We start from the raw sequence: 24,630 nt of genomic DNA on the forward strand, positions 1-24,630 counted from the left end.
TTATATTATATTATATTATATTATATTATATTATATTATATTATATTATATTATTATTATTCTTATATGCAATTTGTTATAGATATATTTAACTTATGTTAATCCTACTTTATGCATAATGAAGTGTTGTCCGGTGATATTTTTGTAAATAGTCTTCATTTTACACTGAAAGTATTGTATATTCATATACATATATATCCCTGTAAGATTTCATAGCTAAAATTATGCACAGTGTACTTAATAAACAAGTAATTTTCAATATTATTCAACCACGAGCAATTTTTAACCTCATGTCCCAAGTTTAGGATCTAACTGACTCGTAAAATGTGATGTTGATGTATCAGACAAAGAAAGACTTATGGCTGGTCATCAATTAATGTCCAGAATGCTCTTTTAGTTATGACCTCTGATTCTTACGCGTTGTTCATATTTGCATCTTGACAATATGTTCTCTGTCAAGGCAAAAATACCATCCTTGCCTCCTGACTCACTGTAACCTAGCAGTTTATAATCTAACAGCTCTGAAACAGAACCACGGAAGTGCCTGCTCACAGACGCCTTGCCTTGTCAGGTTCATCCAGGCTCAGTGTGAAGCTTTCAGAATAAACCATCTGAAAGGACTGCCCCGATGAATGGAGATGGCCTTGGTCCTAGTCCTTAGTCCAAGCCCAATTTGCGTCCTGTCAGGGTCAATTAACTGGAGCAGTACCCTGGGACGTGCCTCCTCTACTGAGTCTGAGCTAAGCTCTCCAGCATGCCTGGTGTCAGACCTGGATCGACACTTCTGACAGCTGAGCAGCCTTTGGAAAGGTAGCCAGCATCTTTTTGCTACACTTGGGGGTTGGGAACCAAGAGAATTGCCTGCGTAGGTTGGGAGGCCAGCCAGGACCCTTTGGGAGGCTGGCCTGAGGCTCTTCTCTGGGACAGAGAACGAGGGTCACTGGTGAAGGCCAATCACACGGCTAAACCAGGAGGGCTAATCCAAGGGATAGATGGAGAGGGATGCCAAATATACAAGTGAGGCAAATAAGCAATGAGTCGTTTTATTAAAGGGATCTGTATATTTTATACATGCACAAAAAAGTAAGATGTGAATATAGCCCAAGGGTTTCCAAAAGAAAAGGTAGCCCCTCTTGATATGAATGTTTTAACATGAATGTATACAATGGGAATGGCTCATGTATTCATTTAACAAATATTTAAATATACTTCTACTGGGGATATGGTGGACAAACAAAAACAAAACAAACAAAATAAAATATGCCCTCTACCCTCACAGAGCTAGTCAACTGTCAGAAGTTGAGAGAAAATAATCATAGGGTATGTGGACAACCAAGAGGTTTTGAAATCAGTTTGGATTTTCCCTCTCTTGTTAGAGGGGAAAGAGGCTGACTTGTTAATATGAGAAGGGCTGATAGTTCCTTAAATATTTGTAAGACATGTTGGTCATTGGGATTTTTAATAAAGCTGCTGTAAATCCAACTCTAGAACAAATTGATTAAGAAGTGTAAATTTTGTAATTTTTCATAGCCTGAGGATTAAAGTGAGAGTCAAGGAATGAAGTAAAATTAATTTCAAGGCAACCCTTTTGAATTTCAATGGATGTTGGAAAAAGGGGTGTTGACTTACTACTCCAGTTATGCTAAGGCTAAGTTTACATTTGGAAAGAAAGAGGGATAAGGTAGAAATTACATTTTTCCTATTTTCTCTAATATTAAAGTCAAGTAAAATTTATAACAGGAAGTTGGAAGGAACAGGACAAGAAACTAATATTTGCTGAACCTCACTATGCACAAGCCACAATCTTGGCACTTTGTGTACCTTAGCTTATGGGTTGCTTAGAAACCAGTCAGAAAAATCTCGGTGAAGGTCCTCGACCTGACAGTCCCAAGCCCTCAGATTTTGGGCAAATCCCTTCAATGTCAAGAATTTGTACGAAACCCAGTATACCCAATGCACAGATCTAACGGCATAATGCATGCAAAGTTGAGCACAATGTCTGGCTGAGAGCAAATGTTCAGAAAGACTGCTTTCCCAGGGACCCCAGCCAGGAAATAGCATTTCAGAAGACAGTCCTTTTCCAATGTGGCATGCCATTTCCTGGGTAGAGGGATTTAGATGCAGGAGTCAAGTGGAGCCTGCAGTTTATTAAATCATTATGATGAAGGTCACTGGCAATAAGGCAGCTCTGCTTTTAAATGACAAGCTAAGCCATTTTCCCATTGTAAGAGCTCATCTGGGAAACATAACATATTGCAATGATGCCTCAATTAGTTGGAATTACTGGGGATTGTGCAGATGTGGTGTTTTAGTTAAAAGTATTCTTCGGATTACTGAAATTTAATCAAATCCCTAAATATGCAATGTTCAAATTTTATGCAAATCAGGTATCTCTTCTGCAACATTGTTCATCCCAAACAAAATCTAGCCAGAGGGTTTGATACAGAGGGGCAAGAAAGTGGCAAGATCATTCTCAGGACTTTGTCCTGAGTCATCAGTTGGACAACAGTTTTTAGCACTGTAATATTTAAACGATTGAAAATTTCATAGTTTTGGGATAGCGTATGGCTCTAAAAAGACTTCTCATTCAAAACAAAAGAAAATATTTATATCAATAGGAAAAAAAATCTCTGCCTTAAATTGCATCCCTGGAGAAATGTTTTGAGATACTTGTGATAGTTAAATATTTCAGATGCTTAAGATTTTATGTTATGAACACATACAGATAGCAGGCAATCAAACTGTCCTTTATTTGCAATAACATGGGATCAGTTGATTCTGAGACTGACCAGAAGAGAAAGTGACAGGCACTGTCAAAAGAGACTTGCTCTGTCAGTATTCTGACACTTAGGGAGGTAGATTAAACCATAATTTTCTGAAAAGCCAAAGAATTCTCCTTTAGGTTTATGATTTTCAGGTACTTAATCAAATATATTATCAATAATCAGTAACTTTAAATATTGTTTCTGATTTTTTAAGATTTTATTTATTTATTTATTTGAGGGGAGTGGGGAGGAGCAGAGGGAAAGGGGCAAGCTGACTCCAAGCTGAGCTCCAAGCCCAACGTGGGGCTGGATCTCACGGCCCTGAGACTGTGACCTGAGCTGAAATCAAGAGTCAGGTGCTTAACTGACTGAGCCACCCAGGTGCCCCCATATTCTTTCTGATTCTGAATAACCACAGCAAAAACTGCAAGAAATTGTATTTGCTTTTGCAAACCCTTCTGTGTTCCAAAGGGGAGGAACAAAAGTTAGAAAATGAATATTATCATTTACTTCCTTTTAATTTATTTAGAACCACTTATGCTATCTTTTTTTTATTATGTTATGTTAATCACCATAAATTACATCATTAGTTTTTCATGTAGTGTGCCATGATTCATTGTTTACATATAACATCCAGTGCTCCATTCAATACGTGCCCGCTTTAATACCCATCACCAGGCTAACCTAACCCCCCAACCCCCTCCCCTCTAGAACCCTCAGTTTGTTTCTCAGAGTCCATAGTCTCTCATTGTTTGTCTTCCCCTCTGATTTCTCCCCTTCATTCTTCCCTTCTTATGCTATCTCTCGAGTTCCTGTCAAGGCACTGCTCAGCATTTTTATTTAACTCCAAATACTTAAAATTATTAAAAGCCTGATTTAATAGGGCACTGGTTCTTGGACATCTTCCTGAAGGCTGACATTTGATGTGATGTGCAGAGGGCCATTTCCTCTGACACTTAACAAATTTTTTGAACCATTACTGTCATTTATTTTTCGATAAATTACAGTAGGAGCTCATACGTAAAGGGGTGGGTCTGTGCGCTCCATGGAGCGGGGATGGTGGTTTTGGGCGCCCGCCACGGTAGGCTCAGGGGAACTTCCCTGCAGCATGAGTTAGACCCTCACGATATTCCAGCCCGGGGTTCGGAGTTCCTCAGAGCTGGGAGCCTTCTCTATGGCAGTTTCTAAAAGGCAGAATGTGATTTGGAACCCTTGGGCTGTGGACCTCATCATTCTCAACTCGAAGATGTCCTCATCTAATCATTTGTTCACTCACTCATTCATTCGTGCAAGTGCGTCAGCCAATGGGGACCAGAGAGGAACGAGGTCCTCCCTGACCTTAAGCAGCTCTCCAAACCACAGAGGAGGTACAAGCGACGGAAGGTAGAACCTGTGGGATGGGGGCCTCACTGAGTTGTCACCAAGAGTGAGGGTCCCATAGGGGCTCAGACAATTACTCCCAGACTCATGCAGGACTGGACGGGGGGGCAGTGGGGAGTGTTACAAACAGTGTCGTCATTGACAGTGAAGGAGGAGGGGGATGCCAACTGTGGGCACATGAATGGCCTGTTGGAACAGGGGCAAAGTGGGGGTGACAGCCTGCAGCCAATGCTGAACGGCCTCGGGAGTCCAACAGGTCTCGGTTGACATTCAGTGGGCCATGGGGAACCTTCACCAAGCTTGAAATTTTAAAAATTTGAAACTTTTCCTTGGTGAAAGACATGGCTGAAATAAAAAGGAGGATTGTGTTGTTTATTTTGTTCATTAGAAGGGATATGTCACGGAAGTGTTGCTTATACAATAATTAGACAAACAATATCTAGCTCCAGTGTGACCTTTAGTCTCCAGAGTGCCCGGGACCTTTCAGAGGTCGGGAGTCTAAAATGGCTGTTTTCCCACCAAAGCCCCGGCACCCTTCTCCCCTCTGTCGCCTCTCTCCCCTGAGCGCATCTTTTACTTCTGTAGGTTGTCCTGTGACCATGAATGAGTTTCCAGTTCGCTCCTCCCATGACCCCGGTATTTCTATCCTGCTGACTGGGGCAGGGCTCCCTCTCTGGGTTAATGTGATTTCTCTTTCTTTCTTAACCTCCTTCTCTCTTTCCCTTTCTGGTCAGTTTCCTCACACAAAATGCAAATCTGGGGCTTTTACACCATAAAATCAAGGCGTATTTCATGCAGCATATTGTCCTTTACATATACTTTGGATTGTAGATAAAAGCACACAGTTTAGTGAAATCAGTGATGCACTTTCGTTACGTAATCAGGCCGACGTGAAATGACAAGCCAGCGAATGGGGGTCCTTACCCCGTTCAGTCTGTAAAATCATCCGGACACCTGTCTGCACGCTGACAGGCCCCACAACATCAGCCTGCTGCTCTGAGAGAAGCCACTGCCCCATGAACTGTGCATTACGACCGGCTCATGATCTAACGGAAGCCAGGCTTTCTGTCCATAGCCCACAGCGTGTCCATTCTCTCAACACTAAGAAGAAATTTCGCTGCAATTCACCGACTTCTGCCTTTTTTCTCCTCTGGAGACAGAAAGGAGGCCATGCCTAGAAAGTCTCAAAAGTTTCCATTTTGGGGCATACGAGCTCTGTGGACAGATACCTTTCTCAGGCAGGACCCAGAAAGCTTTAGGGGCCACAGGAATAGCTGAGCCTTCTCAGCGGCAAAGCGTGAGGCTGTGCGGAGCCCGCGGATGAAGCCTCACAGAGCCTTTAATTTGAGACCGAGTGAGTCAGCATTCCGTCTGCAGAACGGCCGGGATGCGTACAGGGTTATGGCTTGCTGAGCGCCTTTGACTGTACAGCATGTGACGCTCGCTGCTGGTGGACATGCTCACAGAGAGGAACGCCACCCCTTCCCACGCTGCCCGGCCTGTGCTGGCTGTGCGGCCGAGCAGTCCCGGCCTGCTGTCTGCAGGGGCCAACCACTGGCTGGGGTACAAGAGCTCGCACGAAGGGGCTGTGGATTCGGCACTGAAGAGAGGCGCCACCCTGACAACCGGGAGCCCTTTTTGTTATAGATGCAGCTCCCTTTACGAAAGAGCTGGTACCAGGAGGAAAACACCCACAAGAGGCGTGATGCGTTAGGTCATCAATGGTTTTAGGGGCCTGCCACTTGCGGACCCCGCTGTGGTTGTCGGCTTGGCCTCTGCCCTGAGTGCGAACGCAGGGGGAAAGGGTGAGAGCAGAGGAGAGGGAACCTCAGACCTGGAAGAGCCAGTGCAACTCACACAAGTTTGGACCCAACAAGAGCACTCCGGGGAGAGTCTACAGTCATCATCTGCAGGAGCACATCCAGGGATGATGAATTCCCAGGACAGTTTCCCCCCCCCAGGTTAGTGAGGTCAAGAACCCTGGGGCGGTGGCACCTCACACGCCCCTCGTGACCAGCTTGCTCCAGCTCGTAAGCCAACGCTGCTTCCTTCAGCAACGCCTTTGCTATGAAAAACATGGCGGCCGGATGAAACCATGCTGCGTGTGTAGTTGTTTGCTCTGCAGCTCAGGGTGTCTCTCCCAGTGACCGGCCGCAAGCCCTCATCCGGCCAGCGGCCAGTCCACATCTGCAGCCACATGTGGGCTCCACTGCCTTGGACGGCAGCTGGCTCCACAGCCCACCTCGCTGAGGAGGAAGAGAAGGGCGTTCTCAAGGACACCGCTAGCTGGTGGCACAGTGAGGGCGACGGTCCCTTCTGCCAGCTCCATGGACTATCCGCCATACTCGGATTTGCCACTTTGTAAAAGCACTTAGAAAAAGCTTCCCCTGGACTCAAGTTAGAAGTGCCGAGCACTTCTGCTCCCCTATTTGTGCAGAAACAAGCTCTTAGGACCCAGTCAAATTCAAAGAATGAAAACAAGACATAACAACTCCACTCTCTGTGCACAAGTATTCAAAATGTGGATACACATATTGGATGTTAAGAAAAGGGCTTTTACTCTAACGTTGCAAAACCAAAGTTTCACAAAATGTTAGTGTCTCGGCTTCCTAACACGTAACGTGCGTGAGGTGCTCACCCCGCGAACAAAGTGCCAGGAATACAAGTGTTTGCTTGGTTTACCTTCCAGGTGACCCTGATGCTCTGAGATGACAGGGGTTCCAGGTGAACTTCCTGAGGTGGGCCGTCAGGAGCTGTAAAGACCAAAACCCACGGGCCGGTTAGAACTGAGTTCCAGAGCAGACTGACACCTACACAACACACAGGCCCAGGAGACAGGCCCCTGGCAGCGCAGAGAAGCTTGTCAATGTGGCCAAGTCGCTGGATGCTGAATTCACCTGGTGCGTACTCGCTCCCAGGAAAAATGAACCTTGAGGAACTGTCCTTGTGTTCCTCTTCACCATGCCTTTGACACCGTGATTAATAAACCTCAAGTCTGAGCAAGTTTCTAGGTAGGACAGGAAGTTGTAAGAGAAGATGGCTTTTATGAAACCCTGTGGGACTTGTCGAAGACCCTTCTCTTTCCCTCAGAAGTCATGTTTAGGGACATGGCATTGGGGTCACTCAGGTGGTGCAGAGCTATTGGGGCAAAAAAAAAAAAAAAAAATCAGGATTCCTCTGCTTCCGAGTCCCTTTGATGGCTTTGGTTTTTCACACTTTCTGGTTGAAAACTCTCATGACGTAGGGGCCGTTGCCTCCGAAGGCAGAAGCAAAGTTAGAGAGCCAAAGTGTGCAACTCACACCACCCTATTTCCAATGCTTGTAGAGATTCCAATTACCTTCCAGTTCCAGTCTGTCACTAGGTATCAGAAACATGCTAGCACCAGGCACTCAGTACAGAACTAAGAGGTGGGACACGTTCTGGTCCACCAGGAGTTGACACGTTACCAGAATAGCAGATGCACGCATTGCAAGAAAGACCAGCCTACAGCGTGGTGGACACTCAGGCATCTTCCAAGAAATAGAAGCAACCGGAAACTCAGGACTCAGAGGGAGAGACCCCTCCTGATGAAAACATGCTGTGGGATCGACGGCTCTACCATCTGAGCTGCACAGGGACCATTTCTGTGGACGTGGAGATGTCCATTTGCAGAAGGGGGAGGAGCACAAGGGCAGATGAGGAAGCAGCAGTAGGGAATGTGAACTGGTTTGAAGGGTTTGAAAGTCGGTGGAAGGGTAAAGATAAAGGTCAGATTAGGGGAGAGGCAAGGTCAAGGGAAGCATGCTCTCCTTGGTTCAGGAGAAGAAGTTTTGAGTAATACCCGGATGGAGTTGCTAAGTTGATGGGTGTTTCAATCTTTCTGCCTGAGTTCAAATTCTGGCTGTTATCACTTAGTAGCTGTGTGGTTACTTAATTTCTCTGTGTCTCAGTTTCCTTCTTTATAGAACAGGACAATAAAATGCATGCCATAGGATTGTTATGAAAATAATGTACTCGGTAAATACAAGCAATAATAATTATTTTCATTGGGTTTTTGACACAAGGGGAGGTAAAGGGGGAAATTCATATAATGAAAAGAAAAGGTACACTTGAAGGAACAATGTCTGAGCACAGATGCAAGGGTACGATCAGGAATGGAGGTGGTGGGGTCCCGGGGCATCAGAGTGACCATCTCTGCGGTGGGAGAAGGGAGGAAACAACAGGGGAGCTTTTGGTGGACTTGCTGGTTGAGGGAAGCAGGTTCAAACCTGATTGTGTTTTGTTAGCAAATAAAGCGTGTTTCTTAGCAAATAATAAGAGGCAAGGTCAGGGGCGTCTGGGTGGCTCAGTCAGTTAAGCGACAGCCTTTGGCTCAGGTCATGATCTCAGGGTCCTGGGATCGAGTGCCGCATCGGGCTCCCTGCTCAGTGGGGAGTCTGCTTCTCCCTCTGCCCCTCACTCCCCTGGCTCATGCTCTCTTTCCCTCTCTCTCGCAAATAAATAAACAAAACCTTTAAAAAAAAATAAAAATAAAAACATAGACAAAGTCAGCAAATCAGAATGGGAGAAGGAAGGAGGGCCGTGGCTTTAGGAACACAGGGCTCAGGGAATGGTAGTGGCCAATGGAAATGTGTGCCCTGCACAGCACAGAGGGACACGGAGCCCCAGCTTGGCATGTGAACATAACACGGGGGGAAGCTTGCGTGTGGGCCTTCATGAGGGCATCGACAGGTGCAGACAGAGTGTGCAAGTGGACTGGGGTGAGCATTGGCGCTGGGCAGGAAGAAGCAGGCGCCCAACTTCTACCGGGGGAGGGGCAACAGGACCCTCTGGCTCCATAGATGAGCAAGAAGGCGCGGGGGTGGGGGGGGGGCGCGGCGGGGACTGACTCCAGAGGCCAGGGCTGGTGGGACCAGGAGGAGAGAGTGAGAATGCTGAGAGGAAGCCGGTTTGCCGGAAAAGATGGTTCATTCTGTTTTCCAAATATGAACTTGAAGGGAATTGGAGATATCAGAAATGTTTACAAGGGCCGGGAGAGAAAGAGGAGGAGTCAGGTCTGCAATCTGCTTCCTTCTCCACACCTCGTTCCGTCCTGCTACCGCCAGCCTGGCGTCTCTCTTCTGCGTGTCTCCTCTCTGTGCTTGGTCTGCCACTGTCCCCGCTGAGGCGCTCAGCCTCACCAGACAGCCTGCCCCAGTCCTGCATCTGTGGCTGGTGCCAGTTTTTATTTGGGTCCTAAACATTGATTCTGGTTTCCACTTGACCTCTTTTAAAGGGGACATGGGCCCAGAGCACCCTTCAAGCCACTCACTCATCATACTAACTTCCCTGTGTTCTGGGTCCTGCCTCTCTCTGCATGCTTCTGTTCTGCACCCCCATCCCCGATGCACCCCCCTGTCCCAGCCGTGGCCAACATCTCAGTGGAACCCAAACACACCTGCCCCGGGCAGATCTGACCTTCTGTCCTCGAGCTTTCTTTTCCCTCTGTCGGCATTGCCTGCTCACGCCTGGGCGACCCCCACAGTCTCCCCGCACCTCAGCGTGGGGACCATCACAATCACAAGGGGCACTGGGCACTTGCTCAGGGCCACCTTTGCCCCAGGCTGTCCTCCCCCTACTCTGAGCTGCACGGCCTCCCGATCTGGGTCTGGAGCAAGTCCCTGCCTTGAAGGGTAAAGCGTTGTGAGACATTGAAACGCGGAGCACACCTCTCTCAACCCGGCAGGTCACGGGGACCGCTGGTCTGCGGGAGGTGCTGCAGCCTCTTGGGTCCATCCATGGTTCCTCACGTGAGAAGGCTGCGTTAGCAGCGAAGCCGACTCCAGAGCAGGGACCGAGGGAGGGACAGGCATCCAGCCACCTGCCATCATCGTTCCTACAGCTCTGTACCTAATTTCTGCTCACAGGGTCATTCCCTTCACGCAGGAGCCCTTTGATACGAGCTCCAGTGAAAACCCGTGTAGCAGATTTCTCTCAGCCGAAAACTCTGTGGTCATCGAGAAGCACGGGGTTCATCCACGAACATCCTTCTTGAAAAAGTGATTTTGAGGTCTGACAGCTATATGGTGCTTGGTTATTTTAATTTAATTGTGCTAAATCAGACTTAAAGAAGAACCTGTTGGTGAGGAATGAGAGGTAAGATGGGGGCAGCACCTCACCCTGCATCCTTTGAGTGTGTCTGGCCTGTGACCTTTGGGGGCATCATTCTGGGCGGGGGGGTGGTGGTGGTGGGTGGCTTCACATCCTTGATGAGATACAGTCAGGCTTAGCAACAAAGATAGGAGGATAGCATTTACAAAATGGTCTTGATTCTACCAGAAACCTTGAAGTCAATGATGCAGTCATGAATTGGGGAGAATTTGTTTTTCCAATCTGGTCCAGACCCCTCTCTCAAAAATAAAGTTGTAGAAACAATGTCAAAGACAAACGCCAAAAGAATACAATCTATACTCACACATTAGAGTCATGCCTAATATAATTAGGAAGCGTTTTTGTTTGTTGGGGAACTGAATTTTCCACTCTTAAGTTTTCTAAAGCATTATAGGAAAAGCTTTATATATATATATATATAATGAGTCTGCTTCCAGAAATTTCATGCTTTCCTTATAGCTCCTGAGCTGTAATCATTCCATAGGTCCTCATCTCCTGGCAAACAGACAATTTCTGTAATTTCTCTAAAATTTAATCCAAGGCAGACTGAATTCCCAAAAGCTGAAAGGATTCAAGATCAACCATTAGGTACTCACTTGTTTAACTAACTTTAAAAACTGTGTTGACATCTGACATTTAAGAATTTATTTACATGTTCTTGAACTGAAGCTATACTATCTATAGAAAGCATAGATTCTTCTTCTGTTTTTAAACCAGAATATGTCGCTTTTTCTTGCAAGAGGAGAAGGCTAGGAGGTAAGAATTAATAATGAATGTGATTTTCCAAAATAAATAATCTCTGCATTTCTACAGGAGCCCAAACTGCTCGATCTACGAAACAGTAATAATTGGAGATGGTGTGTACAGTTCCTAATGCTCTTCCTAGGCAAGGCAACTTTTATGAATTCTTTTTGGCTCAAGACACAGGATGACAGACCCTTCCTAACTGCCAGACACGTAGACCTCTGCTCTTGCTTCCCTCTCTCTGCATCCCCACCTCACCTCCTGAACCTGCTCCTCTCCTGTTTCCTGCTTCCCTGACAGTCACTCTCAATGAATGGTCTCCATGGATGGTCCTCTCTCTCACTTCCAATCGGTGAACACAAGACTACAGCCTCAGCACTCCCCTCTGCCCCTCGAAATACCCTCTCCTCCACGAAGCCATCTCCTGGCTTAATGCAGAGTCTTGGCACCAAATCAGTCATTTAGCCTGGCTGAACCATCTCTGTGGGAATCACTCCCAAATTTCTATCTCTGGTTCCCTTATTGGCGGATTTAATGAGGGCTTCCTATGCGCCGGTGCAAAAGTCAGCAAGGACTAGGGTACAAAAGTGGGCTCCACAGACACGTTTACCTCTGCTGGAGGCAGCAGGGGTGAGAATGATGCTCTTGGCTACGCAGAGGAGACCAAGACGATGTTTGATAAAAATCACATTGAACAAAGAACAGTTGACCCCTAGACAGGAAAAAGATGACTTCATGTAATAGCTATTTATCAAGTAAGTAGCTTATTAATTTAAGCTCTTTATTTATTTAACACTTATTATGTGCCAAACACTGTTCTTGGTGGTTGGGATATGGCAATGAACCAAACAGGCAACTATTCCTGCCCTTGTGGGAGGGACCCAAAATAGATCTAAACAAAATAAATTGGTAAATTATATGTTATGTTTTATTATTTATGTTTTCATTTATTTTCATTATTTTTTATTTTTTATTAAAATTAGAATTAAATTAAATTAAATTTAAATTTTATTTAAATTATATGCTATGTTGATGGTGATGTGATGCTATTTTTACAAAGGAGAATGTTGAGGGAGGGAGGGGGCCAAGTGTGCCAGAGTGGGCCGTGGGTCGGACTTTAAATAGTGAGTAGGACTCACAGAGATGCCATTTGACCAAACACCTGAGGAGCTGTGGGGTGGGGGAGGAACATTCCAAAACATTCCAGAACATTCTAGGTTAGCCAGTGAGTGTATATAGGGCATGAATGAGGAGTGGCAAGGCATCCAGTGATTTTTCTGGTTTAATTTCCAAAGTCTCTAAATGGATGCTGGAGAAAAATGATGGCCACGGAAGCAGATTGCTGAAGGCTCAGGCACAGGGCGTGCCTGATTCTTCCTGGGGGGGCAGACCCTGTGTATTTGACGTCCCCTGGAGGAACACAGTTGATGCCATACCGGGCCCTACTGGGCACCACGTTTCACATTTATTGTTACATGTGGATGCCTTTTATTCCTTAAGCCCTCATCACATCCTCTCCCCTTCCACCCCCAGCTCAGCACACAGAGGCAACGCTTCCTCTAGATTGGAGCTGCTACTCTGGAATGTGATCAGGACTGGTACAAAGGGCTGTTAATTTAGTGCTGGATCCAAGGGAAACCCAACGACTCCATGTGGTGACCCTTCCGTAATCCCGACTTTCCACTCTCGGATGCATCTGAAAAAACTCAGTGGTTTCTCAGTGAGCTCCTGCGTAACCGAACTTCCAGGTTCTAGGGGCAGATTCAAATGAAAACAGTGAAGGGGTCAGCCATCCCAAACCTGGGCCGAGGCGCTAGGCGACATGTGACCTTCAGGGCACAGCTGCTAATAGGGAAGTTGGTCTTGGTGAGGGTCAGCTGCGGATGTGACATGCTGTTGGGGGTTGAAGGAACCTGGAGAGTCAGTGCATTTCTGGTCCGTTAGGATCTAATCCCGTGGACTCCTGACAGTGTCTCCACTTCCTCCCTCACCTTCTGGGTCAGGGGCTGCTGAGGGGAGTCGGGAGGAGAGTGCTGGACAGTGAGAACCCTGCTTCGTGTCGAGTGCATTGGGTGTATGATAAAACCCCCATGCACTTTCACACGAAAATGCCCTGGGTGGGGCGCCTGGGTGGCTCAGTTGGTTAAGCGACTGCCTTCGGCTCAGGTCATGATCCTGGAGTCCCGGGATCGAGTCCCGCATCAGGCTCCCTGCTCAGCGGGGAGTCTGCCTCTCCCTCTGACTCTCCCCCTCTCATGCTCTCTATCACTATCTCTCTCAATAAATAAAAATCTTAAAAAAGAAAAAAGAACATTAAAAAAAAAAAAAAGAAGAAAATGCCCTGGGTGTGGTTGCATTGGAAAATGCTGTTTTCCAACATTAGGTAAGGATGCTGTGCAGATGGTATGATTCCTTCTTCACTAAGCTCTGGGATGGGATATATGACAGGAATCCAAAACCCAAATTCCCACCATGGCAAGACCTAAGTTAGGGATCTGTAAAATTTTTATGTAAAGGGCCAAATAGTGAATATTTAGGCTTTGTAGGCTACGGGAGTTCTCTGTTACATAGTCTTTTTAAAATGTAAACCCTATTCTTTGCTTGAGGGTTGTAGGGGGGATTTGGCCCATGGGCTGGAATTCGCTGAATTCTTAAATGAAAGAAGGGTGGGATGATGATTAATTGAGGGGAGCTACGGTCAGCCTCAAGTTAACCTCTATATACTTGGCTCCAGCTGATGGGTGCCAAGCAGGCACTCAGGAGGAACTCAAAATTTGGATTTTGATCTGAATTTTCCCGATTTCAAAAACTGGTGCCTAAATCGAACGATTTGCACTACAGTAGGGCAGACCCAAGCCAAACAGATGCTCAGGCCTGCTGTGCTGTGGGCTGCAGTTTGTGACCCGGGACAGCCCCAGCCCACCGGGACAGGGCTGGGAATCTCAGGCTACTGGCCCCGATGATTCCTGCAGGCTTAGAGCTCCGGCGGGGTGTGCTTTCTTCCTCCACCTTCCAAAGCCCTTCCCTTTTGCCTTCCTCTACTTTTCTTTCTTTATGAGACCCTTCAAAATTTCAGTGCAAATACATTCTACACACACACACACACACACAATCACTGTCACACCCTTCTAACACAATCCAGTGAGGCATCTTTATGAAGATTCCTCCCACATGAGATTTCCATGAAAGATCTGCCTTGTGCCGGACACACATGAAGAAGGAAACCAGAGCAGCCTGTAGCCCCTCATGTTGAGGGGGCCACAGCCTCACCCAGGACCCTGAGGTCCATGCAGAAAGGATGACATGCCTCAAAGGCCATTGTCAGAAGGATTCCTACTTAGCGGTGGGGGAGGAGGCACTAATGTCATCCAGGGAGACCCTCCAGACAGAGGGCACAGCACACATGCAGAGGACAGGGGGCAGGAAGGGGCCACAGGAAGTCGAGCGCAGCTTCACAGCAGAGGGGGTCGGGGAAGACCCAGACCTGACCACTTCACAGACACATTTTCAGCTGGGCACTGAGGGATGTCCCCCACGCCTGAGACTTGGGCACTGTATTACCATAAAAATGAGTGGGTCTACAGCTTCCAGGAGCTTCCATCTGAGAGAGAGATAGTCTGCTTGGGAGATGGCCTTAAGGAAAGTGGGCAATAAGGATGGGAAAAGGTCACCTTGAGATGGCAGTAACTCCCCAAAGCTGTGTCGTTGGGTATCCCTGCTGGGGAGCGTTGGCAGCAATCCATGGCCGCTGCAGGCAATTCTGATGAGGGGATCCTTGGCCAGGACAGTTGCCCTACCTTCTCCATGAGTCACAAGTAAGAAACCCTGATTTCTTCATGTCAGCCACAAAACCAATGCACCAAGACAAAGACAAATCCTGTTCTGGAGCTCCACTTTGCTCTAGCTCCTCCCCTCCTTGCATTTTCCCCTAGCTCGTCTGAACAGTGAATCAGAGAGGCTCTGTGGGGCCACCAGCAGCCAGCGCGCAGGTCGAATCCCAGAGGCCAGCCCTGGAAGTCAAGAGGGTGTCTGCAGAAAGGCCAGGGAGTGGCACCACAGGTCTGCGCCGCCGGGCTGGGAGTGGCTCTTCACCTGGCCTCCAGGCTGGGGAGCGACGTTGCCATGGCAACTGTCAGCCGCAGCAGGGGCCACCGAGAGCCCAAGAAAAGGCTACCCGGCAGGGTTCATGGTGGCAATCTGGAAGGCAGCCACCAGAGGCACCACCGGAAAACACAGTTCTCTTGAGAAGGATGTCCAGATGGAGCGCAGTCAGAGCAAGGGTTAAGAAGGAGGAGAAGCTTGAGGAGTGAGTCCAAGATTACATTTGGGGGGCAGCGTCTCCTCCCTAAATATACAACGTGATGAAATTCCAGGAAGTTCGTGGGCTGTTTAAATATTTAAATACGATTCTATTTCTGCAGGAGCACGTTGACACTCATTTCTCACTTGTTTCTGAGAAATACAAAGTACTTTGAGAGCTTGCATTTCTTTCCCCCAATTATCCAGTATGTTTGTGGTGAGGAGGAGAAAGGCATCATTATGTCCATTTTGCAGATGAGAAATCACATAGAGTTTCTAAGCAATAGAAATGGCTCATCCTCAGACACCCATGAATAAAGCTATCCTATCACCCGCACGTAAAAACAATTTTCAAGAACCAATGTGTTCCCAGGTGGAGAATGAAGTGCTCATCCCCAGTGCGGGAAGAACTGTCTATTTCAACCCACTTCCTTGTGGATGGCATTGACTACACATAGCAGAAGAATGAAATGTTTGTATTTGTTTTGGTCCAGCAATCCTACTACTTGGAATTAAACCTAAGAATAATCTTAAGTGGCAAAAGAGACCGCAGAGGATGTTCATCACAGTGGCATTTATAGTAATAAAAGACAGAAAAAAACAGACATGTCTAATAATATAGGATTTGTGAAATAGATGGTGGAAGATATCATTATGAATTGTAGGCAAGTACTAAAGGGGTATAGAAGAGTGATGACTTTTTGGAATGCCATTAACGAGGGTTGAAGAGAAGGGGGTAGAGGGAAGGAAGTCAAGAACAACCCTAATTCCCCAGCTGAAAGCTGAAACAAACCTCTCATGGACTCTCACTCATTCGGGGATGATCACATTAAACCTGGTGTGGAAGAAGGGATCCGAGTCTAAATTTCCAGTTTCACTGCAGCGGTACGTAGTGGCTGATTAGCTCTGATTTTGGCAGGGAAAGAAAAGCCAGGTTTGGGGCTCCTAAGAGATAAGCCAGGCCTGGATCCTTACCTTTCCTTCCCCAGAGCACCTCAGTGGCAGCTGGCTTCCTCCTCTCCCGCCAGGATGTGGGTTGACAGCCAGCCTTAACTGACACTGCCTAATGGCTCAGACCCCCACAAATTGATCAGTTCACCCCTGGTAGCCAAGTGCGAGTGTTGGAGGGAGAATGCATGCATGCGTATGTGTGATGAACGATTCAGTAGGTGATAGCACCACGCCCACAGGTAGCCCTAGGTGCTGGGATTAGGGAAGCGGTTTGGCCTTCTTCAAAACACTTATCTCTATCCTCTAAATTTTCAACCCTGAATATGAAATTCTTTGGAATAGGAAGAACAATAAAGTTTACTATAGAAATATTGACATTTCTAGTCAATAAAATATCGTCTACCGCTGTCCCCCCAACTCCTCACACACAGAATATTCTTGCCATTTCCTAGTTAAGCCATCCACTCACACCTGGATTGCACAGGGCCTTGGGCAAGACATACACTCATGGTTCTCCTGTCAACCCGGATTCCATGATTCAAACAGAGGAAATGTAAAAATGGCCCAGCTCTTTAAAATATCACCAGACTGGTAGTCTCCTATGTCTGTGTTTTAATTCTTGCATATGAGAACCCTGAACGAAGTTGGAAGAACAGTGCCTTCAAAGTAGCAGGCAGAGCGCTGTCTGCGTCTCTAACAGGGTGTGGCGCTATGGAGGGCACTCTTCAAAAGGCCTCCACCAGGCGCAGCCCACAGCCTGATTCTGTGTTAGCCATGTGAGCCCCGGGGGCCAGCTCCAGGGCTCCGGGACATGGGCCTCGCCCGCTCACACGCACCTGCCTCATCCGCGGTGATGGAGAGCTCGTTGCTGGGCTCGCTCTTGCCAATCCGGTTCTTGGCGTACATGCGGATGCTGTAGGTGGAGGAAGGGTGGATATCAATGATGGTGGCCGAGTTCAGCTGAGGGGAAACATCTTTGGTTCTCTGAGCAGAATCCCAGGAGTCTTTTGGGTTTTGTTTTTCAAAAAAGAAGAGATAGAGACGTGAGTTTTTTTTCTCTGCCTCTGAAAGTTCACAAGTAGGAATTAAACATGCACACGCACGCGCGCGCACACACATAGGAAGGAAGAAGGAAAGAATAGTTACAACTCAAAGAGAATTCTCAAAGCAATGCTCCCAGCGTGCTGGCGGGTTGGCCATCAGAGGGGGACACTGCACACTCATTACCCATGTTAAGGGGGACAAGGGCTGTGGGCAGCTGAGGTCTGGGGGGACATCTGAGGCACTGGTGGATATCAAGGAGGAAGGCGCACGCGTCAGTGAATTGGGAAACGGCCACATCAAGGCACTCATTGTATGAGATAGTAAAAGGAATTATGGTTTGGACACTGCCCCCCAGCCACAAAAAACAAAACAAAACAAAACAAAACAAAAACTCTGGTTCTAAAAGGTATTTGAAAACCAGCGAAACCCCTAGCCATGTCAGATCCTTCCTGTTCTAGAAGCACAGCAGTCAACATGAAATACTTACGTAAAAACTAATCTCAGTCTCCAGCATAAACACTTAGTCTCAAATACTTTCTTGTGGGAAATATTTTCCACCATGGCTAATTTTCACAAGAGCACAGGCCTCATGGGAAGAGTTATCGTTGAATATGTGACAATTTGTACCTGCTGGGTTTGGGGCTTCGACCAATGAGGAGTAAATGGTTCTCCTTTCAGAAAGAGTTTGGGTGGTTGCTAACCGGGGTTGAGGGGTCAAGAGATGCTGTCAGTTGTGGGAGAACAAGAACCTCAGGTGGTGCACAGAGATGGGGCTTATACAGCCCCACAGTCCCCGGTGTCCTCTTGGGTGGCCCTCACCACCCCTATAGGAACCTCACCGAGGTTCTGTGCTCCCAGCTGGATTCTGAGCTCCATGGCAGCAGACACCATGCTTGCCATGTCCACTGCCACGTCCCCGGTGTTTGCACAGTGCCTGATGCCCAGCCGATGATGCATCATAAATGCATGTTTAACAGATGAATACATAAAGGGCAAACATACAGACCTCTGAGCCCTGGGGAGGGTTCGTTTCCCCTTCCACGTTCATGATGAGCATGGAAGTTCAGAGGGCTGGTCTGCCTACAGGTAGCCATAAATATTAAGAGGTCTTCTGGACTTGTACAAAAATGTGTCTCTTCCAGGCTGCCTTGGAATGCTGTAACTAACCGGGGAACAGAGCATAAGAAAGACTGACAATGACTCTTCCACCTAAAAGGAAAAGTATCACTTGAGTCAAGAAGACTGAAGGTGGATAAACACTGACATAGAAAAAGAAGATGCTACAAAAAAATCACACAGTAGAAGAGGAGAAGAAGGTGATCCGACAGAGGACCCCGAAGTGGGAGGGATTTAGGACCAGTGGACTGACACATAAATATGGACCCTGTCTCAAAAGGAGAAAGCCAAACCTTCTGGAGAAGACATCTAGGACAAGAGAGGAACCTCAGGCTCTGTAAGGTGCAGAGAAGTGGCTAACCAGTAGGTACTTGTAGTGGTTGATGGCTCTGCCCCGGGCCACAGGGAGGTTTCTGGAACTGCCAGGTCCATGAAGACATGGCCATCTTCACCGAGGTTGTGTCTGGGAGACAGCAAAGAGGCCCGATGAGGTGTAGTAATGTCCACTGACCGCCTCCTCCTCCTGCCAATCAACTCATGAAGAGCCCATGGGGGCGTGGCCAAGGCAAGGGGTAAAGGGCAGGAAGTGCAAGGTGCTTGAAGAAGGGGTGGTGTTTTTAGCTTCTTTCCTGCAGTTATTGCACTTTGATAAAAAAAGATGATGTCAATGATCATGATTATTAGAATAAGGTTCAGAACAACACAGGAAGGATTTTGAGCTAAAGATCAAGAAGATGAGAAAGAATGCTTTATCCTGGAGGATTTGAAAGTAACTGAATGGAGAAGGAGAAGAAAGTCTACTTAAATCCCCAGACACCTTCTGGCAAATGATACGGCATCAAAGGAGGAATAAAACAAGGACGTGACTACCCAGAAGAAAAGAGGATAGGGATCGGAAATACTGTTTCTGATCACAGATGCTGATGTGCAGACAGGCAGGATGTGGATTATTAGCAAAGTGTGCTGGAAAATGTAACACTGGGCATTATGAACAATCACAGAGCGATCCTGACACTTGGGAGGATGGAAATGCAGATGGAAATGCAAGTACAACTGGGAAGGGCGTATCACAGACAAAATAAAGAAACTTGGGAGTAAGTCCCAAACAGAAATGCATGCTTGGGAATCCAAGAGCTGGAGGATGCACGGAGAGTGCTGGGAAGGGCATGAACAGGAAGGGCAAGAAATGACATTGTCGGGGGAATGTATCACAGGTGTCCTTGCCCTGTGGAGGAGGGGGACAGTGCTTTCCGGATGCAGAGAACAAATACGGTGTCGAGGAGGGCTTATAGCTCACACTGGAAAATCCTTCACAAGGGGACTATTTACCAAGGTGTGAGCTGGGCTAGAGATTCCCAGCACCTAGCAAGAGTGGGGAGCTGCTCCCTCTGGGGTCAGGAGGGCCAACGGGAAGGGGCAGCATTGCCGGAGTCCAGACAGGGCTGGGACTGCAGAAGAGGGGCCCCTGACAGAACACAGTTGCTGCCAGGATCCTTGTCTGAATCATTCTTTGTGCTTGCCACCGGGCGAACCCAAGGGGAGCTCAGAGGGGGAAAAAAATCTGCATGTCGTAGCCGGTGGAGTTCGGCTCCCAGAGCAGGGCAGACAGTGGGTTTGCGGGGTTGCATCTGCTCCCCTGGCCCTGTGCTAGGCATTTTATAAACATGACTCCTGCGGTCCCCAAATGCGTGGGCACGTCGGAAACACCTCCGAGTTTTGTGACCTCTGCTTTCAGACCCACTGAATCAGAATCACTTCGTAATGGTGCCCAGAAAACTGCGCTTCACAAAGCCTCTCTCTGGGTCATTCCGATGCACAGCTAGAGTTTTGAGCGCTCTATCTGAATGAATTATTACAACATCCTGGTGAGGTAGGGATTTTTATTTTCCTTGTGAAGGTCAATAAACGAAGGCCTGTTACATGGCTGGCATGACGTGCGGCCGGCGTTTGACCTCACCTGTGTTACCCTGAAGCTCAAGGTCATTTTCTGGTAGCATGTGACCTCCACATAGTCCCTGCGGGACACCTAATGAGACTGGATTTCAATTTTCCAGACATCTGCTGAACATCTCGTATGTTGGGAGGCAGACTGACAAGGGCTTGACTTGGCTTACTGACCACGAGTTTAGTCAAGTGCAAGGGAGGGGAACAGAATTACTGTAACCCCTGTGAGTATGCGGGGACGGAAGTGGGGAGAGCCGTGCAAGAGCAGACTTGGACCCTGGTTTAGAAAGGAGATGTCAGGGGCGTTCCCTGAACCAGTGGGCGGGGTTCCCTGACATGCCCCAGAGAGACCGGTGCAGGAAGAGGATGAGGGAAGTTCAGACTCACATTCCTGCCTCTGAGATACCCAACAACCCCGTGGGAAAGGACTGAGGGAGCCCACAGGGACCAGGGTGCTTGTACTGGGTGCTCACTGGGAACCCCCACTTGGGGGTCCGACATCCAGAGTCAGGGGGATGGCAGATCACCAAGGACAAACATAAGAAGGGAAGATTTGATCTGAAGAAGTGTTAGAAGCCAAAGACCAGGAGGAGTGAGGGTGACCAGAAGGATGTTCTGGAGACAAAATGGTTCTAAATGTTTAAAAATTATGAGGCAGCTCGGGGAAGGGCCACTCCTATTGCCCTGGTTACTAGAAGGGAGACACAGGGCATAGGGAAAGCCCCTTCTGCTCCATCTGCTCCATGGAGGAGATAGTCTCAGGGTGAGATGGGGAAGGGGGGCTTGAGAAAGAAGGCTCTGGAAGATGGCACTTAGCTGTATAAGAGAGTGTGTGCTTCCTGGGCCGCATGGTTACGTTCCAGGACAAGAGTGGGTCCCAAGGCCCCCTGGGTGATCTGTGAGGCACTGTGCGGAAGGAGACAGGGCCAAAAGGGGGAATGTGGGCACGAGGCAGGCTGCCTTCCAAAGAGGGGATAAAGGGGATGCCGCAAAGCGCCTGAGGAGCTGGAGGCACACATGGGATGAGATGCTGGGATTGGGCGGCGAAGGGGTTCTTGTGTCCATCGAGGGGAGAAGCAGTACTCGCTAGGAACCAAGTCACGTGGCAGCCAAAGCCACGCCACACAAGGCAAAGTCGATGATGCGGGCAGGACCGGATTGAGAGGGTCAGGGGGTGGTCATAGGAGATACAAGTAAAGGGACTTGGGATGTTTTATTTTTCCTGGCAAACAGGAAAGCAGGAGAGTCCTCTGTCTTCAAATCCTGCAAGGGGTCTCATTTGACCACAGGGTTTAGGGGTGGGAAGAGGGCCACTGGATTCAGGAAGGTCTGTTTCGGTGCATGAAATGTAAGAACTTGTGACAGTCATGGCTGGCCCAAGGCAGAACTGCTTTCCTGGGGCTAGGGAGTTTCCATTGTTGGAGCTGTTCAAGCACAGACCGAGTAGCCCCTTGCAGGGACCCACTCGGTTACAAACGCCAAGTACAGCAATACCTTACGTCCTTGGCAAATCAACAAAGAGTAAAGGAAAGTGTCTTGGGTATGATTTCATTGCTTGACACAGAGGATGAGGGTCAACAAGTTCACAAATGTTTATGAAAAGTCTCATATGTGGACTGTTCACTGCTGGGGATGCAGGGTCATAGCACAGGGCTCCTCAGACACCGTCCCTGCCCTGAGGGGTCACAAGAACCCTCAGAGGGACAGCTTCCCAGTAGGGGAGACAGATGTTAAACATCTTCCCAGTAGAGGATCCAGGTATTCAGTAAGCATCCACAAGCCCACTAAATGTTCCAAGGCAGACAGGATGCTATATGAATAGAGGAAGGGGCACATTATAAAATGGGTGATCGGGGAAGGCTTCCTGGAGGAAGTGACATTTAAGCTGTGATTTCAAGGATCAGTTTTCTATGTACTCAGCCTATAAATTGCATTGGCTTAAATTATAGTTGTCCTTTTTATATACCCAAAACTTATCGAGGAAGAAACTAATACATGAAGAGACTAACGTGATTTTTATGGCAGTGAATACCATTACCGCCTGCTGCCCAGGCCTTTCAAACTGAACGCAGTGGAGGGTCAGGAGGGCCCTGCTGGTGACGTGAGGTCATGGAGTCGGACCCACCTGTCCCATGGGCTCTTCCCCAGTGACTCTCCTGGAACCGATTCTAACTCAGACTGGGTTAGACTCACTCCAGGGCTGTGTGAACCTCTCAGCCCCGGCCCTGTGTGCGGTGGAAGGACAGTGTGAAGCATGGATGGGTTCTGACTGCAGCCAGGTCATAGATAAGGAGCTCTCCGACGTGGGTTATGTAGAACCCGCTCAATTTAGAATTCGGAAGTGCTGTGAAGATGATTCTTAGATTTGGATCGCAGGTAAATTAAACGCCCCGAGTATTTTCTGAGTGCTCCTCACGTGGCAGGCATTGTGCCGAGTGCTGGGATCCAGGAGCATGTGACCCTAGACAGCAGAGTTCCTGCCTCTGGGGAAGTTTCACGGAGTGCTGGGGTGCTGAGGATTCTCAGGTAGAGGGCACAGACGGTTTTAGGGGCATTTGATTTAGAAGCATGTGTGCATGCCAGACTGATACTCTAAGCCACCATTTAGAAGACGTTGGCTATGTGCCAGACACTGGGGACATGCTTTAAAGCCACTCCCTTGTAAAAGAGTATTCACCAAGTATGCACTGAGGGCCCCCAGTGTGCTGGGCTGTGCTACATGTTGGAGGAATGGGTTGGGGGAAAACTAGGCCTCGTGGCACAGGAATTTGCAGCCCAGTGGAGAGGACCCATGGATCCGCGGTCACAACCACAATGGCCCTATTCCCAAAGACGGTACCCTTCTGCAGAACCCATGGTTAGAACTTCGACATACCTTCTTGGTGGACGCCATTCAGTCCACGACAGCATCATAAAAATGTCAGTTCTCCCTAAGTTAGTTAGCAAAGTTGATGCAATCCCAATAAAAAAATGCCAAAAATGTTTTTATGGAGCTAGACCAGTTGATCCTAAGGGTCACATATGGGAAGCTAAGAAAACGTCAAAAGGCAGTCAGAAGGGCGGACTAGCCCTGCCAGAAGTTAGAACATGAGAAGAAGCCTCCACGATTAGCGCAATGTGGTGCTGATGCAGTCATAGATTGATAAAACGATGGAATAGACTAGAAAGTCCAGAAATGATGGAGGAGCACAAGGAAAGCTAGCCGGTGACAAAGTTGGCATCTGAAACCACTGGGGAAAGGTGGGCTTTTTAATAAGTCATGTTGGGGCAGCAAGATTTCCATCTGGGAAAAGATCAAACTGGACCCGTGTCTCCCAGAATACACAAGAATCAAGTCCAAATGGATCAGAGATCTGAATGTAGGAGCGAGAGAAAGAAACCATACAAGTAGAAATCAGGGTGGATTCTTTCATAGCCCAACTGTAGAGAACAGCTTTTCTAACTTGATTCAAAATCCAGATGCAATAAAAGGAAATGTTGATAAATTTGGAAAAAAAAAACCAAACCATAATCACAGAAACAACTATATGATCGCCTGTGACAGCCCAGCCAGGAAAGAAAGGAGATGATGCTGTAGGAGCACGTGACGGGAGGCCTGGCCTCGGGTGTGGGCAGGAATGCGTCCTTGTGGAGGTGACATGAGAGGTGGGGTCTAAGAAGCAGGTGGGAGTAAGCATGGGAACCGCGTGGTCCAGGGAAGGGGGTGGTCTTGCCAAAGGGCAGCCTGTGGCCTTTGTGAGGGACTCCTGTCCCAGGAAGATGCTGTGGTGTTCCATTTCACAGCGGGGAATGCTGAGAGCAAGGGGCCAGTGAAGGCACACAGATGGCTGTGGAACCAGCACCTGGAAACGACCGATTCCCCTGAAGACAGGGAGGCACTGAACCGCTCCCCCAAGAGACCCCCCAGGCACCCTTGCCAAGAGCACAGAAGCCCGCCACCCTGCAGTTATGCTTAGCCAGAGAGACGGTGGGGGCCTCCCCACCCTGGGACTCTGTGGACTGTCCCCACGATGTGCGTCTGCCTGTCTCTGGAGTTCTCCACGTTACGGTCAGCGTCCTGGCCATTCCCTGCTAGAACCTGCTTGCCTCACCTAAGAAGTGTTTCCTTGACTTCAAGATGAGTGTCTCAGAACTTGGAATTCCTTGGCTCCTTCCTGACCTGCGTCTCTACAACAAAGGCAGGTGTCCTCTCTTCCCTTTGGCCCCGGGGAAGCTCCCGCAGAGGCCCATTTAGGCCAGCACTGTCTTCACTAGCTG

The 24,630-nt window shown here is 48.1% G+C and overlaps 1 protein-coding gene across 1 annotated transcript in view; it reads right to left on the bottom strand.

Annotated features, from left to right (window-relative positions):
- DSCAM (DS cell adhesion molecule) overlaps positions 1-24,630 on the bottom strand; it is a 651,058-nt gene that overhangs the window by 105,460 nt on the left and 520,968 nt on the right. The window contains exons 15-16 of the mRNA XM_035028849.1: positions 17,106-17,273; positions 6,828-6,898 (exon numbers count right to left, since the gene is read on the bottom strand). Coding sequence (XP_034884740.1) covers positions 6,828-6,898; positions 17,106-17,273 — 239 coding nt within the window. The remainder of the gene's footprint in view (positions 1-6,827; positions 6,899-17,105; positions 17,274-24,630) is intronic.

The sequence above is a fragment of the Mirounga leonina genome, unplaced genomic scaffold, assembly GCF_011800145.1.
Source record: "Mirounga leonina isolate KUSES-001 unplaced genomic scaffold, KU_Mleo_1.0 Mir_205, whole genome shotgun sequence".
NCBI classification, from domain to species: domain Eukaryota; kingdom Metazoa; phylum Chordata; class Mammalia; order Carnivora; family Phocidae; genus Mirounga; species Mirounga leonina.